Genomic DNA, 24068 nt, shown 5'->3' with positions numbered 1-24068 from the left:
TCTGCGCCCACCCCGGCATCACCTCCTAGGGGGGCCCGCCCCAGTATTTCAGAAACACTGTTTTAAAGTGACAGTGTGACTTATTTGGAATGTTATTCATTATAAAAACCCACTATTGGTTTCAACAAGATATACTTCAATGTGTTTTCTCAAGTCAACATTTTTTTTTGTTTTTTTTTTACATAATCGTTGGTCGAGTAATCGCTAATTATATGGGAAGCACTCCTCAGATGGAGACCATCATGTTTGTTTTAGCTTTGGACAGCGAAGGAGGAAAACTTTCTCAAACTCTTAAAATTGCATTTTGGATGTCGGTTTGTGTTTTGTGCGCAGCCAAGCAAGTTTCTGGTTTGCATGCCAATCGCAAATAAAAAAGAGAAAAAAAGGGGGGGAAAGCTTCGTATTCCAATCATAAATAAAAGGGAAGAGAATTGGGGTTGCCTGTTCTACTGTATGCAGCATTCAAGAAAATATCTTAGGAGTATTTACCCACCCAACAGAGGGGTAGAGGCTCTCACTTGACTCAGAGGCAGATGTTAGCTTAAGGTTCACTTGGACATTGCTGCTGGAATTACTCAACAGTGCGGACAAGACTGGTGAGACAATCGGTCAATAAGCTCACGGGCAGGACAGTCAACTCATCTCTGACATGGGGGGAAACCTTCACAACGCGTCTGTCCGCAATATAGTTTTTGTTTTGCTTTTTTTTAATGAAAAAAATGTGAAGCGCTAAGAGGCAGATGAAACATGGTACATTTATGATTATATTTGAAACAAATACCAAATATGCAAGATATGAATGAATTGAGGACCGATTAATGAACCACTACACCATCGATTTGCAGCAAGTAATGAGCAACTTTACAGTTACCTTTGTGCACGTAAAAAAAAAAAAAAAAAACACATTGAGAGTCCATGAAGCCCTTACAGCTCAACATTGGGTAGAATTTTTATGCACATCGTGCTTCCTCATTTAAAAAAAAAAAGAAAAGCAAAAAAAATAACAGACCAATTTGTAGTTGATTTTTCGTCAAATAATTTAGCAATACTCTTATACGTTATAAATCTTTATACATTTGGAGTGGGAGGGGGGGGGTAAAGCAAATCACCAGGGCAAAATAAAGCAGCACTCCTCAGAAGAACTGAAAGACAAAAGAATAAATAAATGTAAATTACTGTCAGATTTGTCTTGATTATGGTTGTACAAACCTCCACAGTGCATGTGTCTTTGTGGATGATCAGACATTTTGTTGACATCCTGCAGAACATACTAAAATTAGCAAAAACACGATTGCTTTCACTGTGGTCTACTTGAGCTCCACACGTTCATGGTTCAGCACAAGTGGATTAACATATTTGCAGATCCGCCTCCTTTTTAGATGGGGTTAAGGGGGTGCTTTTTTAAACTTCACCTTTACAACACCTGCTTAGTCAAAATGGGAACAATTACTCTGAATAACACCCTAGTTGAAAAAAAAAAGTTAATTACAGTAGGGTGTATGCTGATTATTAAATGCTGACCCCACTTACACCACGGAAAAAATAATTATGATTAATTATAGTCGCAAATAGGATGAATCTTGATTACACGACTCTTGATAGCTACCTTTTCCTGTCGAGATCAGTTCAATTACTTTGGTTTAAAGTAATTATTCAAATGAGATACACGAGACCCAAACGGTGGCATATCACCAACCAAGGAAATGCAGCAACCTTGACTTAAATTCAAAAATAAATCAAGAAAAAACGTTAGGTCTCTGCTTTCACCTGGTGGGGGGAAAACGGTGTTTTTTATTACTGTATTCCCACCATTCAGCCTTCCATTCATCCACGAACTGCTTAGCCTGCTAAGACATTGCAAGTTGGGTTCATGAGTTTGATTCATATGAGACACAAGTAGTTTAAGATGCCCGATATATATATCATCGTTGAGAAATGAATGGTGGCAGAATAGTACCGTTGAGAAATGAATAGTACCAGCTACTGCTGTATATATATATATATGTATATATATATATATATATATATATATATATATATATATATATATATATATATATATATATATATATATATATATATATATATATATATATATATATATAACATATATATATATAACCAAAACACCTGATTCATATAATGACCTTATCGGCCTGCTTCACGTCCAAATTCTGATAATGACCCTGATTTGAGGTGGGTGTGTTGGTAGAAGGGAAACATTGAAAACAGGCTGGATTGGGGCTCTCGAGGACTGGACTTACAAAGGAATGAGGAATGAGGGAATGAAGAAGTTTGGTGATCAATCGATTAATTTGACGTTTTAAAAAAGATGTTTTCATTTCCATCTCTTTATTCAATTCCCCCCCCCCCCCCCCCCCCCCCCAAACAGTGCGGAAAATGCAGTAACGTGCTTATCAATGTTTTTGCCACGGGTGATCCCCGAGGTTAGGGACACCGACCGACAATCGTGGGGTTGAGTTCAAAAGACTTTATTATAACAGAAAGCGCACGTCTGGCGTGGTAAACAAAGGTGTCCAAAAAAGGGAATGGAAAAGTACAAACAAACTCACAAAGTACAAAATAAGGGAGGGACGAGAACAATGTTCCCTCTAATTTTGAATGTGACTGAGCATTCACACAAATTCCCTGAGTGGGCATTGGACCAAGGTGAGCAACTTCAGACATGCACACAGTGAGTCGCCGTGTGCATATCTGATGTCGCCCCTAAAGTAACCTATATCACATGACTCACATTCTGTCATTAATGAGCAAGGAAGGAGGGGAGGCTCTGAGCATAGCCAGGGGCCTAGCTGCGGCCCTGGAATGACGATGCAAGGCGGCTTGGAGCTCTAACAAATGAAGGGTAACGCACGACATGAAGATGTCCAACAACTTTTAAACATATGTGAAGACCAGTACTGTGCTTCTGGGCACATAGCCTGTCATTTATGAGGGCATAGCCGAGGTGAAAAGCGTCGTCCCGGACCAATGCGGGAGAACAATTGGTTCTCATGGAGAATATGGTTGCCATGTTTGTAGGAGCCAAGTCACAGCATTTGGAATTATCATTGGTTTTGATCCCAAAATCCCAAAGTTAATTTAAACTTCCATTTTTGTGATTTGTTGATTGGTTGTTTTGGCTCACTGCACGGTGGACATTTATGTTGCTGCCCCCAAGTCTGGGAGAGAGGTCCATGATACTGGTCCTTTAAGAGCCTTGGGGATTGCATCACAAGGGTCAATTGAGATTGATTGCAGATTAGAGCGCACAGTTTCTTCACTGTAATGTTTGCCTTTTACTTGAAGTACTTTTGTTTGAAGAACTTTAGAACTGCAGTGGAAATAAATGTATCGTTTTATTGATTCAAAGATAGACCTGTGGAAATGGTATTATATGTATTTTATTTGAACCTGGGCAAGCATACGAGTAAGCCAGGCGGCCAGAAGAATGCACAATGATGCCAAACAAATCACAACTATTTCTGTTCGTTTTCAACAAGTTTGTTATTACTTTTTTTTATATCTTGAGCAATAAATGTTTTAGACATGACAGTGTGATGTATATTGCACTTGTCACCATGGCAATAAACGAGCCTCAAGTTGTGAAAAAGAAAAAAAAAATCTCACTTTCACCGCTTGTTCTTCTATTTGCATAAGCTCCGACAGCCATTCCGTCTTATAGGAAGCGCATTTCTTATTTACTTTGGCGTGTTGGGCGGATGTGTTGCTGCTCGTTCGTTTCGCGAGGAAAAGGGGTTAGCATTTGACGTCTCTTAACCCCGCACTGTTGCTATCTAGCTAACCAGCACCGGGTGTATATGCAGGGAACGTTTCTGTCCTTACGTTTGATTGGTATAGGTGAAACATTCATAGGCGGGAAACTTGTCACTCGTTGTCACAATGCAAAATGATACAGAAAACAATATTATTGGTCTAATTAACCAGATAAGATGAGGTCTAATATTAAATATTATTTAATACTTTGTGGCGGACACTAGGACCATGTCTCTCACCCAGTAGGCATGTTGCTATGATCCTTTGATGCTTTGAACCTGTTGGCTTTGTCTTTGCTGTTTTGTTGTTTGTGACTTTGTTGTACCAGTTTTGTGATGGCATACGAAGAGTAAAGATCTCCACTTGCACAGCAACGTGTGGTTTCTTTGCCTCGCCACAACGTTTGTATTGCATTGTGTTTTATGCGCAGCATAGCCATTCCAGTGCGCTTAGATCGTGTGAGCAGTTTAGAGGGAACACTGGACGAGAACGTCTAGGTGGAATCAGTCCGTCTGAGCAGGAAGGCAACAAGGGGGCGGGGGGGGTGGGGGGGTGTAGGAGAGCGACCAGAAAACAAAGTAACAACAGAAACATTAAGCGAGCAAAATACAACTCGAGAAAAAGTACCAAACAAAAGATCACTGGAAAGAAGAACGCGAGGCAGGAGATTTCACAGGGCGCAAAGGAATAACCCAGCGTCGCTCTCCTGTAGCGACCAGCCTTAAAAAGACCCTGATGGGTAATGGGGAACAGGTGTGCAAGACTGGTGACCCCGCCCCCTCGTGGCACACCTGAACTCTGCTTAGGCACAGAACGCACAGAAACATGACAGTTTTAGTGACTTGTTTGGTCCACAATGTGAGAAATAATCAAAAACTGTTGATCATTGTACTCCAAACAAAGCAGATATTTGTAAATGTCTCATTTTGATTAAACACTATGATAACCAGTCCGTTCATGACGGACTAAACAATTGTGAAGATAGAAACTGTCAAGCGGGTGAAATTTTAAGAATCATTTCAGGTCTCTATAATGAATTCATTTATTTGAAGCTCTCTTTTATGTGGGGTGGCATGATTGTACAACATACCGTACATCAAAGCTCCCTACCCACGAGGCCTCTTACACTTTGGAAAAGATATATTGATTCAGTGCAAGTGTGGACTTGAGGTGACCAATTTGATGGCGTGTTCATCCTCACCTACCTCGTTGTTTTTTTTTTTTCTCCTACCTCGTTTTTTTTTTTTTTTTTTCTCCCAGGTGAGCTTGGACTCTCGCGTACGGGAGGTGATCAACAAGAAAATGCAGGAGCCGACATCTCACACTTTTGAGGACGCCCAGCTGCAGATCTACACACTCATGCACAGGGACTCCTACCCGCGATTCCTCTCCTCCAGCATCTACAAGACGCTCCTTCACGGCAACTCGCGCAGCTCCCCCGAGTCCTAGTCCAGCACCGTCTACACGTCTCCTCGCCGACCATTTCATAGCCGACAGGTACCCCAAATCTATGCCAAGACTGCCAAGACTTGACAGCGGCCAAGTCACCTTCAGTCCACTTTTGTCCCAACTGCTTGCCGCTTGTGTACCTCCTTTTCTTCACCTCCTTTTTTTTTTCACTCTAAATACGCAAATTCAATCTAACATAGCTTAGCCTCCGCTTTATTGCTCATCCAAGCTGATGATTTATTTATTTTTAACTGGAAGTGCCCACTGCTCGGTCGTGATGACACGGTGTCTGACACATTTTTGAAGAGAGCGTATTTAGACAATCTAGATAAATTTGCGCTTTATATTTGCCTCTAAATCAATAGAGGATAGCTCGTCGCAATGAAGGCGATGCTAACTTTGTTGAATTGAATGTGAAAACCTGCATGCCTTTTCCTTCCTTGCACTGACTCACTGTCGTCACCCAGAGGAATTAAGTTGTATGACAAGAGTTGGCCCCCCGGTGCCAGCTGGCAGAGGCTTAAAAATGAATGTCCTTACGCTGTACTACAAAGGGGCTTAAAGACCACCGGAAAGCATTGAGTAATGTTAGTAGTATAATATGTAAATGTACAAATTACTGGATATTGTGAAAGAAGAAGTTTGTGAAAGGGAAATGGTCATTGATTGATACGAATTTACCGAAAGAAGGACTGACTGATGTGAATGAAAAGACAGAAATGTTTATAAGTAAAGTTTTGTGTATGTGTTGCGTTTAATAAAACGCTCAGACGAAATCTGGGAAGGAAGCCGCTCACGTTGTCCTCCTTTATCCGTCACTCCTGCCTAAACAGGTAAAAGTGTAATTGTTGCTGTGGCCCACCCCGCTGGACCGGTAACCTGTGTGTACTGTACTTATTTAATGATACAGCAGCACATATCCATTCTCATATGTGCATCCAGAATAAGGTTGAATAACAAAACTGCAATTTACTGAAGCAATAATTCAGTGTCTCACTCATCGATGGTGGTTTCTGAAGAACTGAAATAGCAATGACTGCAAAGTAATGATGCAAGTGCACGACCACTTTAAAATGTTGGTGCAGTGACTTTTTAGCGCGGCGTGATAACTTGAATTCTCACCGCCGCCGACTTTTTATCTCCGCGGGATGACTTTAAATCTGTGCCAAATTCAAGCACCCCTAATCTTTTCAAAAGAGTGCGAATGATTGAAAGAAAATGGTCACATTCCCAGAGTTAAGTAAAGCTAACCTTCTTGGCGATTACAATCTGACGAATGAAGCATCACAACACTGTGACAGTAATTATTAACAACATTTTCAACTATTTTTTATTCTCACGCATTGTTGGTTAAAAGTGTCACTCATGGGGCTTCGCACTTCATGTGGACGTGTGTGCAAATATTGCATGTGCAAATACTGAAGCCATTATTGGTTTAAATGTTATTAATTTCATTGGTGCACTGGCCCAGTTCCTTTGATTTTTTTTTTTATGTATCAAACTAACATTTGCAACACTTTCTTAGTAATCATTTGGAAGATATGATCATTCAAATTTGAAAAGTCAATGTTAATAATTCCTTTGAAAATTATGTAAGAGAAAATATATTGTTACTTTCAGCTAATTATATTATTCATGTTAATTGTTCATTATTCTTTACAGCAAGTTGATACATTGTGGAAAGAATCTTTTGTAAACTCTTCTATGAGCTATTAAAAGTGGGGGGGTGCTAACATATATTTCTACTGTATGTGCCAAAGGACCGCAATCTAATCGATGTGTGCTGTGTCGTTGCCGTGACACGTCATGGCACCTGGGTGGTCCAAGCAAATTCAAGGGGTGGCAGTGCCCCCCACTCCTCTTCTGAATTTTAACATTTACAATGCCCCCTGAATAACTCCAACATAATTTTTCATATTCTCGTATCATGTTTACGTCACCTGAATTGTAAATGATCACAGTAAGTGTGTCAAATATTTAGAAACTATTTTACGCCCCACCTCCCACCCAAAACAAAAACAACATTAATACGATCTTTTGAAAAAGAGGTGTATAGAACTTTTATAGCCACTGCATGTGGCACTCAGATCAAAAAAATATTTTTTGCTGTGCAAGAGAAAGCACAACGAATTTGTTCATAAACAGGGGCTCTCTTAAACAGAGGTTCCTCAGTACTGGTGTACATTGTATTATTATCATCTTTTTATATGGATTTTCTTTTTTCATTGAGTATGATTGTTCGTTAAAAAAATATATTTTTTAAGTCATGGTATTTTCTACAGCCAAGTTAAGATCTCACTCGTCACAATGGGCAACATCAATATGACCCGCTATGTTACATACATAGCTTCCAGCAGGTTGCCACAGTGATACACGTTAGAAAAGAGGTCGTATGTTCGTCAGCACTGCGCACTTGCACCTGATGAAAAGCACACACACATGATTAGAGCCCAGCGTTCAGATGTGCATTAATATTTGTGTGTGTGTGCGCGTGCGTGTGTGTGTGTGTGTGTGTGTGTGTGTGTGTGTGTCCCGGCTTGTGATGGAAATGGCTGAGTACTTTCTATCGTAGTGGTGGATATACGTCAGAAGACAGCAGTCGCGGTAGTTATAGCAATCCTGGAAATTGCGGTACCATCATGAAAAGTGAACACAAAAAGCTGGAGTAGTCGCAAGGGCCGGAGGAAAAACTAGAGAAAATGTGGAAGGCGATTCAAGGTGGTACCAGTAGCAATCGGGCACACGGAGCAGTTCCTTCACGATGATGTTCCCAGGAAGCTATCAGGAACAACAATTGGCATCTTCGTGCAGTGAGTAGACTACAAAACTCGGAAAAGCTAAAGCCTGGTGTGGACGCGCTCCACAGACTGGCAAAGATCATTGAATTTCTGCATCTGAAGGAGCAAGGACTCCCCTTAACGGTAAACCAAGGGTAACCCAATTCTTCGCATAATTTAAGACTTCAACTCATCTTCGTTTACTGTGCCTTCACAACAGCTGCAATCAATCGCTTTAGCAAAACACATAAACGTGAAATACGCAAAAGCTTTGTGCCCTGCGATTGGCTGGCAACCAGTTCGGGGTGTACCCCGCCTACTGCCCGAAGCCCGCTGGGATAGGCACCAGCAAGCCCGAGACCCATGTGAGGATAAGTAGAAAATTGATAGGTGGACCTAAGCTTTGTTGTTGCAAGGGTAAAATAATCAAACGGCAGGAAGATCAGTAATTGCGCGAGCTATAGTTATGGCAGCTGTGAAAAAAAGGTTGAAGCTTAATGTGATACTATTTGATTATTTATACTAGCATATCATTTATAATATACCGTTTGATTCATATTATATCCGGTGTATCGTGTTTGGGTTTTTGTTTCAAATGTTTTCTAGGAGCACATGTCGCTATCGGGTGGACACGCATTATTGTACCGTGGACTATATTGTGTTGCAGGCCTATTAAGCATGAGACGTCAGATTTGAATTTGTAGTGAATTTATTGCATCATAAAGCACACGTGAAAGGGACAGTATTGTGCAAACATACTCCACAAAATACCTGAGGTGGTATCTTGATAATCCCAACCGTGTTTCAGAAAGTGTGCTTGATTCTTTTTTTCCCCCTCATTTGTGGTTGTGAAAGTTGATTGGCGGTAAAACAGAGAAGTATACACAATGTATCGCTTATGTACCGACTTGAAGGGAGATGTGCACACCTGATATGTACATGCCTATTTGTGGTGTGTACACCTTAGCCTTCCTCATTTAACATTAAACTGTGCTTAAAGAACATTTGATAATTCCTCATGGACCAGCCTCTGATTAATGTCCTCTTAGACTAGATAGTGGACACTCTACTTAAATCACTGCCTATGCACAAGTTAGTGAAGAGGATATGATGGCTTGTCTGGATTTCTCTTAATAGTGCATATTGGAAAGATTATGTTGTTGGTACCTCTGTATGCTTAAATATGGAGTAGGCATCATATAAATAATGCCTTGTGTGTTTAGTTGTGTGTGTGCTTTCTCTCACTATTATGTGCAATTGAATCAGTCATTCCTAATTCTAATTATATGTCCATCTTGAAAACACAGCCTTTACAATAAAGCATTGATCATGCGTGCAATTTGAGGAATCGCATCCTCCCTCCTGCAAAGCCCAGGTGATGAAACTGTGATACAATGAAGTCATGCACATTGGATTATTCACAATAACTTGAAGACTGGTTGTACGTAATAGGAAGCTAAATAAAAGCAGAAAAAACTAACATTGTGGATATGTCTACACAGTAAATACGTATTCTATGAAGTTGAACATCAGACTCAATTCATGTATTTGATTTTTTTTTTTTTAATTGACTGCGTTTTTTTTTTATTTTCAAAAAGATGATCAAATCCTGTGTACATTCATACACCAAGGCAGTATCGCTAAATAAAATGGAATTGGCAAAGTTGAAAGTGTCCCTAGGTCGTGACTGTGAGTAGGAATGGCTGTCGGTCTTCTGTACCATGTGCCCTGTGATTGACTAGCGTTCAGTTCAGGGTGTAACCCGCCTAGTGCTCAAAGGGCAGTTGGGACAGGCTCCGCCATGCCCATGACCCTCCTGAGGATAAGCATTTAAGATAAGTGATGGACTGCTGGAAAAGGACTTATCCACTCATCTAACAAGTTTTGGTAATATCTGATGATTATTTTAGATGCAATGTTGGTACCCTGACTATACCCTGAAAACGTATGGTTTATTTCCGTGACCGATTTGAATAAAAACCCAGAATAAAAACACATTTTGAATCAGAAGTGTGTTGATGTTTCTTTTCTAATGTTTATGGACATAGTCATAAAAGATATCAGTTTGACAGCTTTACATCCTTCAGAAGTGCGCTAATGGCATAAATGAGATTGCCTGTTTCCCTTGCAAGGCTGTGCTTAACATGCATTGCTGTGTGCAGAAGGATATGTGGTCAAGTACCAGGTATATTTAGTGTCGAAAACAAACTACAAGAAAGCTACGGCGTAACAGAAGAGTGTCTGTCAGGCAACAGGAAAAGATGGAACATTTCTATTTCGCGGCGGTGTTGACCGATAGCGGGTCGACGCCAAGAAACAATATGTGCTGTTTTCGAAGATATTTGGTTCAACTGGAATGTCAGGACACATGAACTATACGGTAAATACTGAAGACCGAGTCTCTCACCTTCCACGTGCCTGTCGTTTTAAGACCGCCGTTGAGAAAAAACCTCGCCTGCTGTGCTCACAAGAGTAGTATTTAGTACTATACTACTACAATTACTAGCAGCTAGTAGTAATAGTTGCCGTACTATGGTACTCAGTACCATGGTGGAAACGGGGCTTTAGAGGGCATTGATTGGTCTGAGACAGATGGAAACATACAGGCAAAACAGCCACCATGACGGATGACGAATAGGAAAAGCTATGAAGAAGCTTTGGCTCCCACCACCCTCCTATGACGGTTGATGCGATATTCCAAAACAGCCACAAACTAACCACAATCCTGTCGCACTCTCCCATTATTTTTGTTAATGTGTACAGCGCACACTTGAACATGATGTCACTGACGAGGTGTGGAGGGGCTCTCGGGAGACGTAATCTTCTTTGGTGTGGAGCCAAGTAGAGTGCCATAAGGCAGAGCAGCTATAATCAGTGGAAACATGGCTCTAGTGGTTTGCTTTTGGAACTGTATGAGAAATAGTACAAATAAGCAGAGGAGGGCATTTTAAAAAATGTTCTGATCCTTCACTCAGTATTTGATTTTTTTTGTCCACACAAATCATCTACTTGTCACCAGCAGAAAAAGTTTTCTTTTCTTTTTTTATGCTAGTGCAGTCCTGACTTTTTATTTCTTTTTAACTGAACCAAACTGTAATTGGCGGTCCAGTGATGAACTGGCAAAGTTATAAATCCAAATCTATATACCCAAATCTTCGTCCTCAATGTTTTACGTGGAAAAAAATCAGCATTGATACTCCCTTTAGTCAACTGCTGCCAAGTAAATAAGGAGGCTGATAATAATAAAATAGCCTTATCAGTTATGTTTACAAACATACATATTGGATAGCGCATGCATTTTATACACCATAATTGGGCCATTTGACCGCGAGCAAGGCTATTTTCTTTGTGTTCTATAAATCTGACATTGCTGAATCAGCAACAACTGAATCGGAACCGAGTGTTAGATGGCTGTCTCCTGCTTTTAAATGTCCAATATCTTCTTCTCTCTTTTCCTCTTAGGCCCCTTGCCTTTTGTATTCTTCATCCTCCTTAGTACAAGTAAAGAGAGAAGTAAAGCACACTGAACTGTACAATCCACGATTCACTCTTTTGTGTTCTTTCTTTCTATTTTGTTGTCAAATCTTGGAATGTGCATGTTCAATAAATCAATCGACCAAGCTAACTGAAGCTACGAGTGAAAACATGTCGGTAAAAGCGGATCTGATGGAAAGTTTTAAAGTTTGCCGCAGCAAATAACATGGGTTTATGAATGTAAGGCTTGGTGAGGATTAACTAATTTACTTGGAATACCTTTGCTGATGTGATCAAACCGTTGACTTGGAAATATTTGAGGCTGGAAAGTGAGATGCATATTTTTGTGTGGCTGGTCTGAGTTAAGTTCACTGAGCCCGATTGTATCTTAAAACGCTTGTCATGATAAAAAATCTCTGGGGTTTATACATTCAAACGGTATGTGTGGGCAATTGGACAGGTAGGTGACGTAATTTCCCCATCAATTAGACAGGTAGGTGACGTAATTTCCCCATCTTGTTCTAAATGTAATAGCTGTACTGCATTCGAGACACTGGAATGTTGACTGGTAATTCAATTCTTTTCGCGGTGTTACTGGTGTTATTGCTTGATGTTCACGTCTCAGGAGACCAGTCGGCTTCTTACTCTGAACGTAGTGAACGGAGTCAGTTCATGCACGTTTTTCTGTCAGGCACCGCCAAGCCAGATTGTCGGAGTGATGGACAGCCGACGGAATGCCCCACCTTAACTACTACAACGAAGGACGAAAACATGCTTCGTCCGTCGTCTTTGTATGGTTTCCCATCATTCGGCGCTCACCTGGCAAAACCGGCGTGAGCCCGCAACAGACAAGTCAGACAGTAGGTGGTCGACGACGGACGACCCGCCTCTGAAAATAACTGCAACTGTAATAATGCTACTCATAGTATTTAACTGTTAAAAGAAGTATTGTACAGTGTCCACGTGCCACTTTGTGCTTCATCTTTGTCGCCTAGGTGCTTCGCAATCCTTTTTTTAATTTAAAAACAAAAACAAAAAAACTCTATTACGGAGAGACACGCTGTGAAGGTTTACTGCATGCCAAACAGACTAGTTGACCGTGAAATTAGTTACCGCGGGCACACCTCAAATGTCGACCTCGAGTGGAGCTCGTAGCTGACCAAACATGATAACGGAAGCAGAGCTGCTGGAACTACTGTCCTCAAGCGCTGAGACAATCAGTCAGTCAGCTCACGGGTACTCCAAGACACATGATTAGGTCCTAGCGCGACATTGACCAATGAGGACACGAGTTGATTGCAACATAGGTAGTTGTAACAAAAGCGCCTGTGGTAGTAGTTAGTGGTACACTGAATCTTAAGCTCAATCTAAAACTATTGAAATAGCCTGTCACAGTCAATATTAAGGCTTCCATTAATTTAAAATACACGATTGGTGTAACTGATTGGTAGTGTAACACCAACTGAATATTTCTAAATTGAACCAAGCCTTAATATTGGCTGACAGATTACTTTCATAATTCTTATTTCTTGCAATCATATCAGTACTCAAAGTAACAGGTGTAGTAATCTTTTAGGATTACTATGTAACTACTACTAGTAATACTTAGCAGTAGCACCCTCAAACTTGAGTCATTTTAGTAGTAATAGTGGTTAGTACAAGCAATAGCACTACGATAATAGCAGTAGAAGGAGTGGTAGTAGTAAAAGTACTGCAATAGTAAAACTCGGAGGAGTATGGAGTAATAGTATTTGGAGAGTTTTGGGCTACTACTAACAACTAGTACTCCTGGTCGTCAATTGTCATAGTGATAGTAGCGGTAGTAGGGTAGTAATACTAAAATGCATCGAGAGAGCGTGAGAGACAAGCGGAGAGAGAGAAATAGAGAGAGAGAGAGAGCGCGCGAGCGAGACAGACTGACAGAAAGACACTCTGACATGTCCACTGTCCAATAGGCTAACACAGAGCATCTGACTGTGCGTTCGGGCGTAGTAGCAGAAGTTGTGCAGAAAGCAACCCTGAGTTGTCATGTGGCGTCAAAAGCAAGCGGCTCTCCCATGCAGGGCAGCAGTGAGCGGCGCGTTATCATGTTCCATCCCACACATTCATCTCATCTCCCTTTCTCCGGCTCCAGCTGCTCCTGTCGCTCCTCCCTGTTTTTATTGAAGTTGGACAGATGCTACTGCTGCTGCTGGTGGCGCTCTAGGCTGCTACTGGCGTTCCACAAGAGGAGCGCACGATGCAACGTCAATGGGTTTTGGCACTCGCATGTTGCAAAAGAAGTGAGAGGAAAACTTACCGCAACTGGAGTCACTCTATTAACTCTTGCGTCTCAGAGAACTAGAAGACAAACATGGACGTTGACGATTAAGCCATAGCGCGTAGCGGGGTGGGGCCAGCGAGGCGAAACGCGGCAGTTATTTCTACGCCTAGTATTACTGTCAGCAATATACCAAAACTATTACTAGGCCCCGTATATTGCAGACAGTACTAGTAAGTAAGCGATAGTAGTCGGTAGTGGTGAATGTATGTAGTAATGTTGTGATTGATACTGTGGTCGTAAAGGAATCAACGGTGCCTTCCAAAGGGACCGAATGGAACTATTGCAGTTTTGGTGGTTCATATGCTAGCTGGTTAATATGAGCGCTATGTTAATGTCTTGGCCATCTAACCTGTTGACTTGAGTTAGCGGACGGAGGGGTGATGACGCTTTGGTCCTGAACCGGGTTGACGGGAGCTGAGCAAGGAAGATGAGTCGCACGCCAATAAATGTCCAGGTACTCGGCCAGGTGTTCACACGCGTCCTCCAGCTGGTTCTCATCCAGGATCACGTCAAACATCTCCTGGTGATGAGACAAAGACAGGTTCGGCCCACACCAATTCCAATGAAGTTAGGGCAATGTGTAAAATGCAACTAAAAACAGAAAAAAATGATTTGTGAAAATTCTTCGACCTGTATTCAATTGGATACAAGACAAAGACAAGATATTCAATGTGTAAACTGAAAAACACAGTTTTCAGCAAATACTCCCTTGTTTTAAATTTGATTTCTACAACACGATCCAATGAACTTGGGACGGGGAGCGCTGTCCCACCACCACTTTCTTCCTGACAACACTCAATCGGCGTTTGGAAACTGAGGACACCAATCGCTGAAGCTTCGTAGGTGGAATTCTTTCCCATTCCTGCTCGAGGTACAATTTCAATTGTTCAACCGTCCGGGGTCTCGGGATTTTGCGCTCCATGATGCTTTGCACAATTTCAGTGGGAGACATTTCTGGACTGCAGGCAGGCCAGTCTAGTACCCGGACCCTATTATTACCGTACCCGGACCCTATTATTACCGAGCCACGCTGTTGTAACACATGCACAATGTAGCTTGACGTGATCTTGCCGTAGTAAACGTGAACGTCCGTAAAAACATGTTGCAACCCATATTTGCATCTGTCCATTTCAAATGAGTTTGGACCTAGAGAATGTGCAAGCCTTTCTAGACGTTCTCGATGTATGTCTTTTGCTTTGCGTGGTGGTTCTAACTTTCATTTGTAGCTGTGGCAACAGACTGTGTTAATTCACAACAGTTTTCCAAAGTGTTCCTGAGCCCACGCAGTGATGCCTGATGGTTTGAATGTCACAGGCACGGGTAGAAAGTTCTCCACGTGATATGAAATGAAATGAAATAAAATGTTGTCCAGTTTGAAGGCAGATGATGCACGTTGATATATGTAAAAAGTGTCATGCGGTAGAAGAAGAGCAAGCGACATACCGGCGGACACTGAGCAAGCTTGTCCCCCGCCATCATCTGGACGTTCAGATGTTTGCTCTGTGACTTCCCCCGAGATTTGATCAGCCGCTGCAGAACCTGACAGTGCGGCCAACAAAAAGACACGCAGGGACTTACAAACTACTAAAACGCAACAAAATGATATTGTTAAATTTAAAAGGGGAGATCTGATGTGCAAGTGACTTTCAAACGGAAACAGTTTTGTCAGACGTTCGGTCAACAAGCGATTGTGAATGTGAAACTGCAAAGCCGAAGTGTTAGCACACACGAGAACAGTATTGAACGTTTAGCTCATTTAGTGTCCGGCAACGGTTTGCTGCATCAATTAGTGTTATTTTACACATTGTAATCCTTCAATCAGACAAGCGTATTCTGCACTGAAAAGTCTCAAGTGTATATTAAGTGTGCTGTGAATCTTTACCCCCAAAATGTTGGAGAGCTCTTATGGGAACTGTTGTCTACTTGAAATACCCTTTATTTGTCTTCTCTTTTGGACAAAAGGCAGAGTGTTTAATCCCACTAATGACTAAAGGTCAGTTGGCATGACGACGAATCCTTTTTCAACTTTAGCGAAGCAGAGTAACGGAAAGTGGCAATGAGCGAGGTGAGTTTGTGCTCTACTTTGGGCGAGGACACTTTGACGTAGACGACGATTGGGGCCAGTGAGGTTTTGAGAAGCTGGGCAGGGTGATTGATCGTGTCTGCGTCCAGGACGACCAGCTGCAGAGACTTGGCCAGCTCAAAGATCCTCTCGATCTCACTCTGGACCTCAGCTGAAAGCGGCACGGATAAAACATGCGCATACACCCAAATGGCAGAAGAGGAGCTGGATAATCACTTTGTCCTCACTCACCCAGGCTGGAGCGCGTGTTGGATCGCTCCATGATGGCTTTCTTGTTGAGAACCGAGCGCTTGGCCAGTGACAGGTCAGCGGTCACCCGTGTTATCGAGATCCTACGGGATGAAGTTGCCCCGTCGCAACAGTTGTGCTTTGCATTGCCGCCGTTGATTCGAGAGGCTTAATAAACGAGGGGCGCCCCACAACACATCTGCACATACCTGCCATCAAACCTGTGCTTCAGGAAGTCAAACAAGGCTTTTTGCATCATATCTGTCACCTACAAACAAAAAGATCAGTTAGGGCAGTTACGCTTTTACTTTCTCACCTCATACCAGTGGTGGGTTGGTTGGCGTAACAAACACGTTGCACTGTAATAATGAATTCAGTAAAAGTAAAAAGAAGCCCCCAGATAACCAGTGAGTGCCACATCGTGCCACAATATAGCAGGCAGCACTGGGTTTCAAGGTAAAAGGTGCTGCATAATTAAGAAGTGGAAGAAGAGGCAGGGCCACGCACGACTGTCCTATGAAGTGATCCTAGTAGTCGTTTTCACAGAGAAAATGCCCGTTAGCGTTGTAGTATGCTCTGTGCGTTTGGGTTGCCGCCCTGTGTGTGCTCAACTATTGGTTCACGGTTAGACATCTACCTATCAGTCAGCCCTCTATGGCAGGGGTCCCCAACCCCTGGTACCAGTTGATCGTCCGCGGAACAGCTGGTACCGGGCTGCACCCGAAATAATGTTTTGGAGATGATCTAGTTTAACAGTTTATACGTTTGTCCTTGTCCCCGGCCCGCAATATAAATCTAAGGCGTTGACCGGTCCTTGGTGTTCAAAAGGTTGGGGACCACTGCCCTATGGCGTTTCAATTCCACGTTAACACTAAGCTTGTGGACTCCATCGCTTCCCCCATTAGTCTACACAAAGGTTAAGCAACACCACTAAAATCAAACAAATGAGAGAACACACATTCTAACTTTTCACCGTTTAAAATAACCTTGTTTTACTCCCAATGCCTAAAGACATTAATACCAGAAAATCACTTTTTGCCACCTAAATGCAGACGAGTCCAGATACAAAGCTTTTTCTCAAGTAATAGTCTACAAGGTGACTTTTACTTCAGCCCAAGTTTTTTCCTCCAGTAAAGTCTTTTTTTTTTGCTTGCTTCTTCATACGGGACTGCAAATTGCCTCACCTCGTAGCCTTTCAGCGAAGGCCCCACCAGCACCACCGGTCTCATGGAGGGAACAACATCATACGGGGGCACAAGTTCAGTCTACACCGGATGAAAATCCACACACAGAAATGATGAGCGCAAAGACATTACACCAAATGGCACTATTAGACTGTTATTAATGATGGACAGACAAAGTCGGAGAAGGCGTTTCTTTAGTCGAAAACACACCTGTTTCTGCTTCTGTTTGGCTTTCGGAGCAAAAACAGCAGGCGTCAGACAGGAAGTAGGAAGTTCATGAGGTAATTCATTATTAGGTTAGTCAAGAAAAATATGAGCATGCCACTTTGGGTTACAAGCGCTGGAGCGCTTTCGGGGGTCATCTCATGCGTTCCGTTAACAAGCAGCATGTAGAGACTGTTCGCCTGCATCCGAGACGCATCGTTTTCGCCAGGGACGCGTACTTTCAAATTGAATCGTTTTTTGTAGGGTCGTGCTAAAAAAAATGTTTCACATGAGATCAGGGATTCTCATTTACTATGATTGATGTCGATTTAAGCTGTCACTACATCGATATTGAAATAAAAATGACATTGATACGCTTCATATCCGCTTCTGTGCTTTTATTAATTTGTGTATTTATTACTTTTACTATCCACGGGTTATTCTTGTGGAAAAAAAAAAACGCTCCTAAAAGGGCTTCTTTTGGACCGAAACAACATCAACTCTGCATTTTTTTTCAGTATCAGTGACTAGTCAAATGCTACACAGGTAAAAAGGAGCCAGAACGTAAAAAGCGAAAACGAAGCGCTTCGGAAGATGGAGAAGAGGAACAAAACAGACATGTTGAAGCTAAACAAATGAACACTCAAAGTAAAAAGTGGACTTTTCTACCAAAAAGGACGAAGCTAGATCAGTGGTTGCGATATGAAGAAGATGCAAATTTTTCTGTGTCATTTTTTACTATCTGTTATTGGTTTTTGCCCATGTCTTGTAGATGCATTTTGAACCTTAGACTTATTTTTCCCTTTTTATTGTGCAATTTTTGGGACTTCAAACATTTGTGTTGGGAAGCATAGCTTTTTAGTTTTGCGACTCTCAGAAACCCAACAGTTTCCAGAGGCAAAATGAGCACTGGTACAACTTTTTTAGGAGGCTAGCAGTCCTGGAAGAGGCACGACCAGGCAGCTGGACTCTTCCGGCCTGATGTACCTGCAGATGGCGGTGTGGATCTCCAGCCTCCAGATGACATGTTGCCGCCTTTCCTGCAGAGCGACAAAATGCACGGCGTTACCGGGCGAATCGCCTTCAGGTGGCAATTTGGAGAAAAGCACAAAGCAAAGCCGAGAGATACAAGAAGTAGGCACGCCGACAAGGAAACCTTCATTAAAAGGTGTCGTTGAAATGTGGCTTTGGGGCAGTGACAGCAGGCTAATGACGTAGAAGTGTTATGTGTGCCGCATTTAAACCCTCTCGCCATAAGTCTTGGAACAATGTGTACGAGTCCTTTAGTTTGGCTGGAACAAAACTGTTTGGGGTGAGACAAGCAATCAACACGAGGGTGTCTTTGTCTATCAGTATCAGGTCCACTCTTCCGCATGTTGCTGCATTTAGACAGATGTTGCTTATAAGGTTTTACAGTATCTATCCCAGAATCCCCGCACCTCCAAAATCCCTTTTCAGGAAGTTCCAAAACTGCATGCTTGTTCAACCTTTACCATTACATTCTCCAAGAATGGAAGCCTTTTACGCACATTAGTTTAAAAATGTGTAACGTGTGGTTAGACCAATAGTAGAGAAAAAATATGAACTTTGCTAAATTGTTACTTTGGAAGTATGGACCCGAGGCCAGCAATATACGTTTTACCCATTATGTGATTGCATGACCGTTATTCTACTGTGCGAAAGGCTAAACTATGTATTTGTTTCAAATATATTAAGAATAATCCTCCAAACTTTATATTTTGTTTAGAGCAATAATTATATTAATAGAAGAGTGTCAAAACACTTTTTCAAATTTTAATTTCAAACTTTTTTCATTTTCATCCATCGAAAAAAAGGACAATCGTTTCAAATTGGGAGGAGATTTTTTTTGTGTTAATCATTTCTTTACTGGTTTGGTTCGAAACAACAAAAGTTTCAAAAACCAAAAAAAAAAAATAGCAAACAACATGTTTGCTATTTTTTTTCAAAAGCAAAAACAGACATCAAATCAAAATAAGATCATCACAAACCCAAGGATAATCAGTCAACGTTCACAGAACACTATAAAGAAATATTTACTGTTGATCGTCTGAAAAACCTGAGAATATATTTTATTGATGGTGTAAAATTCAGAGTATTTGAATAATTTTAGGTCTCCAATCGATTCATCTATGAGCAAAAATAATTATTGAATCGATTAAGGTTTAGTTATCCTTTAATTGATTAATTGTCACATCTCTAATTTAGCTTGACTGAAAACCTGAGCTAGGAGCCGTCATTTTTTGCTAAAGATGCTCTTCCCTCTCTTGCTCTTGGCAATTGAGAGAGACGTTGCTGGCGCTGCATAAAATGCCATGACATATCACCTTACACTTCACCTCTTTTATTTCCTCCTTGAAATAAACAGATTGATATATTCTGGCTCGGTTGTGAAAGCCATTGCAATATCGCCAGGTACTTCTGTAAACACGTTACGCACGCCCGCTGTTTGTGACGTCATAATGTCTTCAATGCGCATGCGAGACGGTTTTTGACTGTTGAGCATTCAAACACGTGTCATATACAGTTCATATTTGTTTGCAAATGAGAAGAATCCCACAAAAAAAGAAAACACATTTCAACCAAAAGATTGGAATTGAGCATTGAGCCATGCAGTGTGATCCTAGCCTTATAGTCCCATTCCAAATCTGCCCATTTTGCCTGCAGTGTGAATGTCTCCGATTTGAACCTCTTACCTGGCTGCTGCTTTTTGCTCCTGTTTGATCCTGATGGCCTCAAGTTTGACAGGGCTGGGGATAAACGTGATGTCTGCGCCTTCCTTCACCAGCCGACCGATCCACCAGTCGTTGTTGTATTTCTTCCAAACGGAAGCGCGCATACAGGGATGAGTTTCCTTCGTGTCAAAACGTGTCAGGGATGCTAAGGACAGAATGATGGCGTCTCACCTCTTTTACGTGCAGGAAGTCTTTGGTTTCAAAATTAATGGCCGCGCCTTGGACTGGACAATCCTCATCCAGGGCTCCGCAATAACTAACATTGGTTTTTACCGCAAAGGCCACTGGTTTCGACTTCATAAGGAAAAAAAAATAAACAATGAACTTAAAAATTAAAAATGAACATGTTTTGGAACGAATAGGAACAAGCGCCGTAATCTCACCTTGGCTCTCTCCAGCTGCAGTTGAGCCTGGCGCTCGGCTTCACGCCGAGGCGCCTCCCGGTCGTCCTCCTGGGACAGGTCGGAATCCAAGGGTCGACTAGAGTAGGAATCGGCGAAACCCTAAAGGAAAAAATGGCCACTTTCAAATAAGTGACACAAAGGCTGGGTTTACGTTTCAGGTCCAAGTGCTCAAAAGAAGACAAAATAAATCCTGCTCGGAAATCTTGCGTCGTACGAGCAAATAGTTGTTTGTCTTTGCGCGCCCTGCATTTGGCTGGCAAGCAGCTCAGGGTCTATCCCGCCCACTGGCCCAAGACAGCTGGGATTGACTCCAGCGTGCCTGCGACCCTCGTGAGGGTGGGTGGGTGTGTGGATGGGATGTTGCTCCGCAAGAGAATGAGGAGACACCAGCTGGGGCAGGACCCAGGTGTGAGCAATCACAATCACCTGCCTACAAGGGACGGTACAGATTGATTTCAAACAATTATATCGTCAGTTGCATCCATCTTATACTGAAATCCACTTTCTGATCACTGCTTTTGTTTACTGTCAGGATTTTCCACACCCGAACCTTCTTGGTTTCCTTCCTTGCCTGCCTACCTGCTGGAGCCCCTCAACTGTGGACTGTTCGCCACGCCACCGGGAATTAGCCCCCCTTTTTGCACACTAACTCCCTCGCACTTCTCTAGAAGTAGCAGTTTGGCAGAGGTGGGAATTGGACCATTTTTTGCCGGTCTGTCATCCGTTGTCAAAACAAGCATCCGTCAGTGTTGGTCCCCAACGGACTGCCCCCCTCTGGGGGGAAGTAATGGATAAGGAACAAAAAAAAAACCCACCTTCCATCAATGCTCAGTCTGTCTTTTTACAGGTTACCCGTCATTCATCGCCAAAAGGTCAGCGAGGCATCGATGGGCAGTCAACTTGTACTTAACAGACAGCCCACCTTTGTGGTGAGTGACGTATATTGATGGGCGAAAACTCACTTTCTGTCATCTTTTTTCTATTTTCGTTCACCATTTGTTGGCAAAATGAGCATCTGTCAGTGAAGGACAGTCAACCTATGCCAGTTTATTACTTTTTTGCTGTTGCAGCTTGCTCGCTGATTTCCTTCCCAACATTTGGACTGTCCCTCTGGACACCAAACAGTTAGGCTGTGAATTGTTGAAATGTGATTGTACCTCCATTTAGGACAATTTGATTCATCCTGTTGTCTGTTTACTCCTATTCATCAGGGACATTTTATTTTTGACTGTTAATTGTCAAATGTTGTCTTTTCTTGCAAACAGCAATACCAAGGCATGTAATAATACATCGCTCCAATTTAAATCGAATTTTTTGGCATCTCATTCTTCACTTCTAGTCAAGAATCATATCATCTGAGTCTACCCCAACATTACAGCCACCGTGCTATCTTTCTACCTACTCTGTACTCAGTAACTGGCACTGGATAGTGTGCATGCTACACACCGATGTAAAAAAAAAAAAAAAAAAAAAGTCTTGGGCTTTTTAACAACCACTCAGGGTTCACCTGTTTCTGAGTTTAGTCATGTGACATTCTCACGCAGACCTCCAAATGGTCATTACCTGAGCCCTGAGCTGTGTGTGTCATTTACAGTTGTCAGCCAGTGGAAAAGCGACCACTCCCTTGGAAGAGTAAAAAGGCGTAGATTTTGCTGCATAATTCATAGTCCACAACTAGTATCATCTTTTGACTTGTGACTTTTAACTCGACTTGTGGAGCTGCATGTGTGCGTGCAGTGCATGGGGTATTGCTGTCTGCTGGGCATTTTATTGCACACATCTTGTTTCTTACTGAGTTTTCATACTTTCAAACGCCGGCAGTAGAAAAAGGCTTAATTTGTCATCCAGTCACATTTAGCTTGTTTTTGCAATCGCCCTGCCATAGTCAAATAACATGGAAGTTATTTAAATAGTTATTTATTTTTAAATTGCACTTTTTCATCCGGAAGAAGGTGTAACTCTGCAGTGAACTGATCTAAATATAGAAGCAGGAGGGGAAGAGGGATTCGTGACCAAGTCTGCCTGCAATAAGGTGCAACAAAGACGAGCGCAATAGAACATACCTTGTTCGGGATCAGTCCTGTAGCGCTGGAGTCTGACATGATTGCCCCCACCACCCCTCCCTCCACCTTCCCTGTGCTTGCGAGGGGGTGGGGGAATGGAGGGAGGCACCATCAGCCTGAGTGCTTCGTAGCTGCCATTGCCGCGTTGCCTACCGTCATTTCCTAAACAACAGTGATGCAGTGAGGCTGCCCTGTCCACAGCCCAGCATAGGCATCAGCTCCACCCCGATCGAAAATCTCAAGCATCTGCCTTTGAAACATCATACGTTGCTACTACGAGAAGCAGCCAATCCCTCATTTAGGACTGTCTGGTGAAACATATTCCAATGAACAGCAACACGCTGAATGAGTTAGCACAGTTATAAGTCGTAGTGTCAGAATCCTGACTCCAGTCTTGGTTGTTTCTCTGTGCTTTTATGGGGTTTTCTTTCACATTGGAAAAACACACGTTAGCTCCACTGTTGACCCTAATTTTTCCCAAAGGTGATATTGAATGTTTTTTTTTGTTTTTTTTACATGTGCCATCATATTGACTGGCAAGCAGTCCATAACACGACTGACATGACAATTTCTGTTCAAAGTCCACACGCAATAAACGCGATCCATTCAGTCATTCAAATTTTGAGATACGTTTCCCCCTCACTGCTCACCCTGCACTCGGTATAAGTTTACGACTGAGAGTAACGCGGTGCATCACGATGCATATTTAACCTGAAAGTGGTCTTTTTTTTCCCCCCCAAATTCACCAAAAGCCCCGTGAGATCAGAGGAGCAAAGTGTATAAGAAATATAATCGTTAGGTGCCCTTTGTGCGCGACACTTTAAAAGCTGGACACTTAAAAAGCCATCGGGCGAGATCCTCATCATAATCCGGTAGACCGAGTCCATCCCCACAAAAGCGCCTCAGACCCCCGGTGTCTGAATTGTGTTTGAAGGTTCAAAGGTTTCTTTATAGATACCTTACGGTAGATTTTGTTTGCCAGCAGAAACTCGGCAGTCCGAATAAAAACACACAAACACCTAAACATCAGACAATACATCACAATGTTTTTAGCATCTTTAGAAAAAGGTGAAAGTGGTCAAAGTGGCTCTTATGTCCTTCCAGTATTATATATGTGGTACATAGAACAAAAAAATCAATATAACACTGTCTCCAAGCAAAAGATGAAGCTCCAAGGCTTGCTTGAAAAAGCCAGTTCAAACGCAGCTTACTAAAGACCCTACTTTACTGTCCATTATGCTTGTAGGTAGATTGCGCTCATCAGCCCCATTCAAAGACCTTGCCTAAGGATGAAGTGCACTCCATCACAACCTTTAGAAAACAAGTCTGAAGGGTTTTATTTCTGACAT

At 42.2% G+C, this 24068-nt stretch overlaps 1 protein-coding gene and 1 long non-coding RNA gene across 3 annotated transcripts; one reads left to right on the top strand and one right to left on the bottom strand.

Annotated features, from left to right (window-relative positions):
- The first annotated feature begins 4538 nt into the window (after positions 1-4538).
- On the top strand, positions 4539-6019 carry LOC148427897 (uncharacterized). Its single transcript, XR_015868108.1, has 2 exons — positions 4539-4947; positions 5038-6019. It is a non-coding gene; the product is annotated as an uncharacterized LOC148427897 (long non-coding RNA).
- A 2675-nt stretch (positions 6020-8694) lies between these two features.
- Positions 8695-22904, bottom strand: LOC148427896 (voltage-dependent L-type calcium channel subunit beta-4-like). Of its 2 annotated transcripts, none has more exons than XM_088406790.1 (14): positions 22720-22904; positions 20636-20755; positions 20424-20546; positions 20214-20335; positions 18487-18539; positions 17506-17525; positions 17296-17376; positions 16321-16379; positions 16115-16215; positions 15883-16034; positions 15244-15339; positions 14150-14320; positions 13777-13817; positions 8695-13687 (listed from the first exon to the last, which is right to left on the bottom strand). In XM_088406790.1, the coding sequence occupies exons 1-13, from the start codon at positions 22756-22758 to the stop codon at positions 13788-13790; spliced, it is 1167 nt and encodes a 388-aa protein (XP_088262916.1). In that variant the 5' UTR covers positions 22759-22904; the 3' UTR covers positions 8695-13687; positions 13777-13787. The 2 variants fall into 2 exon arrangements, with proteins under 2 accessions (XP_088262916.1, XP_088262926.1); XM_088406800.1 differs by having other exon boundaries at positions 14150-14317.
- Positions 22905-24068: the final 1164 nt, after the last annotated feature.

Source organism: Hippichthys cyanospilos, chromosome 2 (genome assembly GCF_059441005.1).
Source record: "Hippichthys cyanospilos isolate Australia breed blue-spotted pipefish chromosome 2, RoL_Hcya_1.0, whole genome shotgun sequence".
NCBI lineage: Eukaryota > Metazoa > Chordata > Actinopteri > Syngnathiformes > Syngnathidae > Hippichthys > Hippichthys cyanospilos.
This window is presented reverse-complemented; position numbering and strand designations above follow the sequence as displayed.

Bases quoted from the DNA above. Each gene is read 5' to 3' on its own strand.
- LOC148427896 (XM_088406790.1), bottom strand. From the start codon at position 22,758: ATGTCAGACTCCAGCGCTACAGGACTGATCCCGAACAAG. The intron at 20,756-22,719 runs GTATGTTCTATT...TTTTTCCTTTAG, and splicing joins CAGGACTGATCCCGAACAAG to GGTTTCGCCGATTCCTACTC. The intron at 17,377-17,505 runs GTGTGTTTTCGA...CATCCGGTGTAG, and splicing joins CCAAACAGAAGCAGAAACAG to ACTGAACTTGTGCCCCCGTA.